At 40.6% G+C, this 3,287-nt stretch overlaps 1 protein-coding gene across 1 annotated transcript; it reads left to right on the top strand.

The window, feature by feature from the left end:
- Positions 1 to 333: 333 nt before the first annotated feature.
- Positions 334 to 1,686, top strand: LOC145799879 (uncharacterized). The gene is made up of 2 exons (XM_082889518.1): positions 334 to 1,279; positions 1,559 to 1,686. Exons 1-2 carry the CDS (start codon positions 334 to 336, stop codon positions 1,684 to 1,686), a joined length of 1,074 nt encoding a protein of 357 aa, XP_082745644.1.
- Positions 1,687 to 3,287: the final 1,601 nt, after the last annotated feature.

Below are 3,287 nucleotides of genomic sequence, written 5' to 3'. Positions count from 1 at the left end.
GTGCAAAATGACGACCGAACAATAGCCCTTACTAAAGAGTTCAAGAAGATGAAACCACTACTGTTCCATGGGGGCGTAGACCCATTAAACGCTGAAGCTTGGGCCCTAGGCATGGAGAAATTATTTGAAGTGTTCCCGTGTTTGGAAACACAGAAAGTACAGTTGGCTACTTTCACATTACAGGATGAAGCGAGAAGATGGTGGATGTTGGTCTGCGACGATAACAAATGCATTGATTGGACACAATTTCTTGCACTCATTTATGAGAAATACTTCCTTCAGTGCGTTCATGATAGAAAGGTGTTGGAATTTGAAGGGTTAAGGTAAAACAATATGATTGTGGTAGAATATGAAGCCAAGTTTACCGAGTTGGCTAGATTCGCCCCACACATGGTGGACACCGACTACAAAAAGGCGTGGAAGTTTGAAAGTGGTCTTCGCAATGACATTTGGGAACGAGTGAATGTACTGAAACTACCGACCTATGTTGATGTGTTAGACAGAGCCTTAATGTCAGAAACTAACATGGTCAGCCGAGGTAAACTACCAGCTGACTGGAAGGTTAAAAGACAAGGCTTTTTCTTCGGAAAGAAGTCATCAAAGAAGCAAAACACAGGGTCTTTAAGCACCTCGGACTCCACCCAAAATACAGCACCAACATGTACTCAATGTGGCAAGAAGCACCGCGGGGTTTGTTACCGTATTTCTAGGGCGTGCTATAGATGTGGAGAACTAGGGCATATGGCAAGGGATTGCAACCGAACTGAGCAACAACAAGATGGAAAACCAGCTATTAGTTCGACTGGATCCATCCCAAAACCGAGCAATACTACGAGGCCTGCTTCCACCAAAGATACAATGAGACAGCGGAGAGTCTTTGCACTTGTCCCGGGTGAAACACTGAATACTGAAGCCGTTGTCTCAGGTACTATCTCTGTATGTAATCAAGATGCTTTTGCGTTAATTGATTCCGGTTCTACACACTCCTTTGTGTCTGCTATGTTTGCACCCAGATTGACTAGACCCCTAGAATCATTACCATATTTGCTATGTGTATCTACTCCATCTGGGGAATCTGTGTTATGTACATCTATGTATTGTGCTTGTGACATACAAATTGGCAATATTATCCTGTATGTGGATTTGTTACCCTTGGATATTCGACACTTTGATATAATTCAGGGTATGGATTGGCTATCAAAATATTGTGCCACTATCAATTGTATGACAAAACGGGTTGTGTTTAAACCGCCAGGGCATGATGAATTTGAATTTGTAGGTAATGGGATAGTGCCTCCACTTTATTTGATATCTGCAATAAAAGCATGTAAATTGATCAGGAAATGGTGCTAGGGTTATTTGTGTTGTGTGTTATCTGAACCATCTGAGAATGTTGAATTGAATAGTATTCCTATTGTTAGAGAATTTCCAGATGTATTTCCAAATGAATTACCGGTGGAATTAGTAGACAGGGAGATAGAGTTTACTATTGAAATTATGCCAGGCACTCAGCCTATTTCTAAAACTCCCTACAGAATGGCTATTACTGAAATGAAAGAATTGAAAGGACAATTGCAAGATCTACTTGATAAAGGGATTATTCGACCCAGTGCTTCACCATGGAGTGCACCGGTGTTATTTGTGAAGAAGAAGGACGGAACCTTACGCTTGTGTATTGACTATTGAGAATTGAACAAGGTGACAATAAAGAATAAATACCCTCTACCTCGTATTAATGACTTGTTTGACCAGCTGCACAGATCACAAGTGTTTTCAAAAATCGATTTGAGATCCGGGTATCACCAGTTGAAGGTGAAAGCAGAAGATGTTGAGAAGACCGTGCTCAGGACAAGGTATGGTCATTATGAGTTTCTTGTTATGCCATTTGGGGTAACCAATGCCCCTGCAGCATTTATGGACCTAATGAACCGAATCTTTAAGACTTACCTTGATGATTTTGTTGTGGTTTTTATTGATCATATCTTGATATATTCAAAGAATAGACTTGAGCATGAGCATCACTTGAGAACTATCTTGCAAACACTTAGAGAAAAGAAATTATTTGCTAAACTAATGAAATGTGAGTTTTGGTTGGATAAAGTTATTTTCTTAGGGCATCTTATCACCAAAGAGAGGATTTCAGTGGACCCACAGAAGATAGAGGCAATTGTGAATTGGCCTACACCGATAAATGTAACAAAAGTCCGCAGTTTCATGGGCTTAGTTGGATACTATAGATGATTTGTCAGAGACTTTTCCAAAATAGCTGTGCCCCTTACCCAACTGACATGCAAAGGGTAACCGTTTGAATGGAATGATGAAAGGGAAACTGCCTTTCATGAACTGAAAACGAGACTGACCACTGCACCAGTTTTGACACTACCATCAGGTACGGATAACTTTGTGATTTTCAGTGATGCATCTTATAAAGGTTTGGGTTGTGTGTTAATGCAGAATGGGCGAGTAATTGGTTATGCCTCCCGACAGTTGAGACCACATGAGAAGAACTACCAACACATGATTTGGAATTGGCCGCAGTTGTATTCGCTTTGAAAATCTGGCGGCATTATTTGTATGGGGCAAAGTGTGAAGTCTATACATATCACAAAAGCCTAGAGTACTTCTTCACTTAAAAAGAGCTGAATATGCGGCAGAGGAGATGGCTTCAATTGATAAAAGATTATGACCTTCAGATTCAGTACCGCCCTGGGAAAGCTAATACAGTTGTTGATGCCTTGAGTAGAAAATTGATGAGGAGTTTGGCTTGTTTACTCACTGAACAGAAAGAGATCTTGCAAGATTTTGAGAAGTCCGGGATTGAAGTGATATTGTGTGAACAAGGCGGATTGATAGCCGCCATTTCAGACGAACTAGCAATCATTGATGAAATTAAACAGAAACAGAAGGAGGATGAATTCCTTAAAAAGATAGTTGATGAATTTGAAACCAATCTGAGACTGGAATATAGTGTAGTGAATGAGGTACTGAAATTCCGAGATAGGTTGTGTGTTCCAAACATTCCCGAATTAAAGAAGAGAATTCTAGATGAAGCCCATAAGTCAGTGTTTGTTATGCATCCGGGTAATAACAAAATGTATCAGGATTTGAAACAAAGCTATTGGTGGCCCAAAATGAAGAAAGAAATTGCAGAGTATGCGTCCAAATGTCTTCAATGTCAGCAAGTCAAAGCTGAACATCAGAGACCAAGCAGTCTACTTCAACCTCTCCCTATTCCCGAGTGGAAGTGAGAGCATGTGACCATGGATTTCGTTGCCGGTCTACCTCGA

Source organism: Camellia sinensis, chromosome 9, assembly GCF_055761805.1.
Source record: "Camellia sinensis isolate YWXY chromosome 9, ASM5576180v1, whole genome shotgun sequence".
Lineage (NCBI taxonomy): Eukaryota > Viridiplantae > Streptophyta > Magnoliopsida > Ericales > Theaceae > Camellia > Camellia sinensis.
The sequence above is the reverse complement of the archived record's forward strand: the minus strand, read 5'-3'. Positions and strand labels throughout refer to the sequence as shown.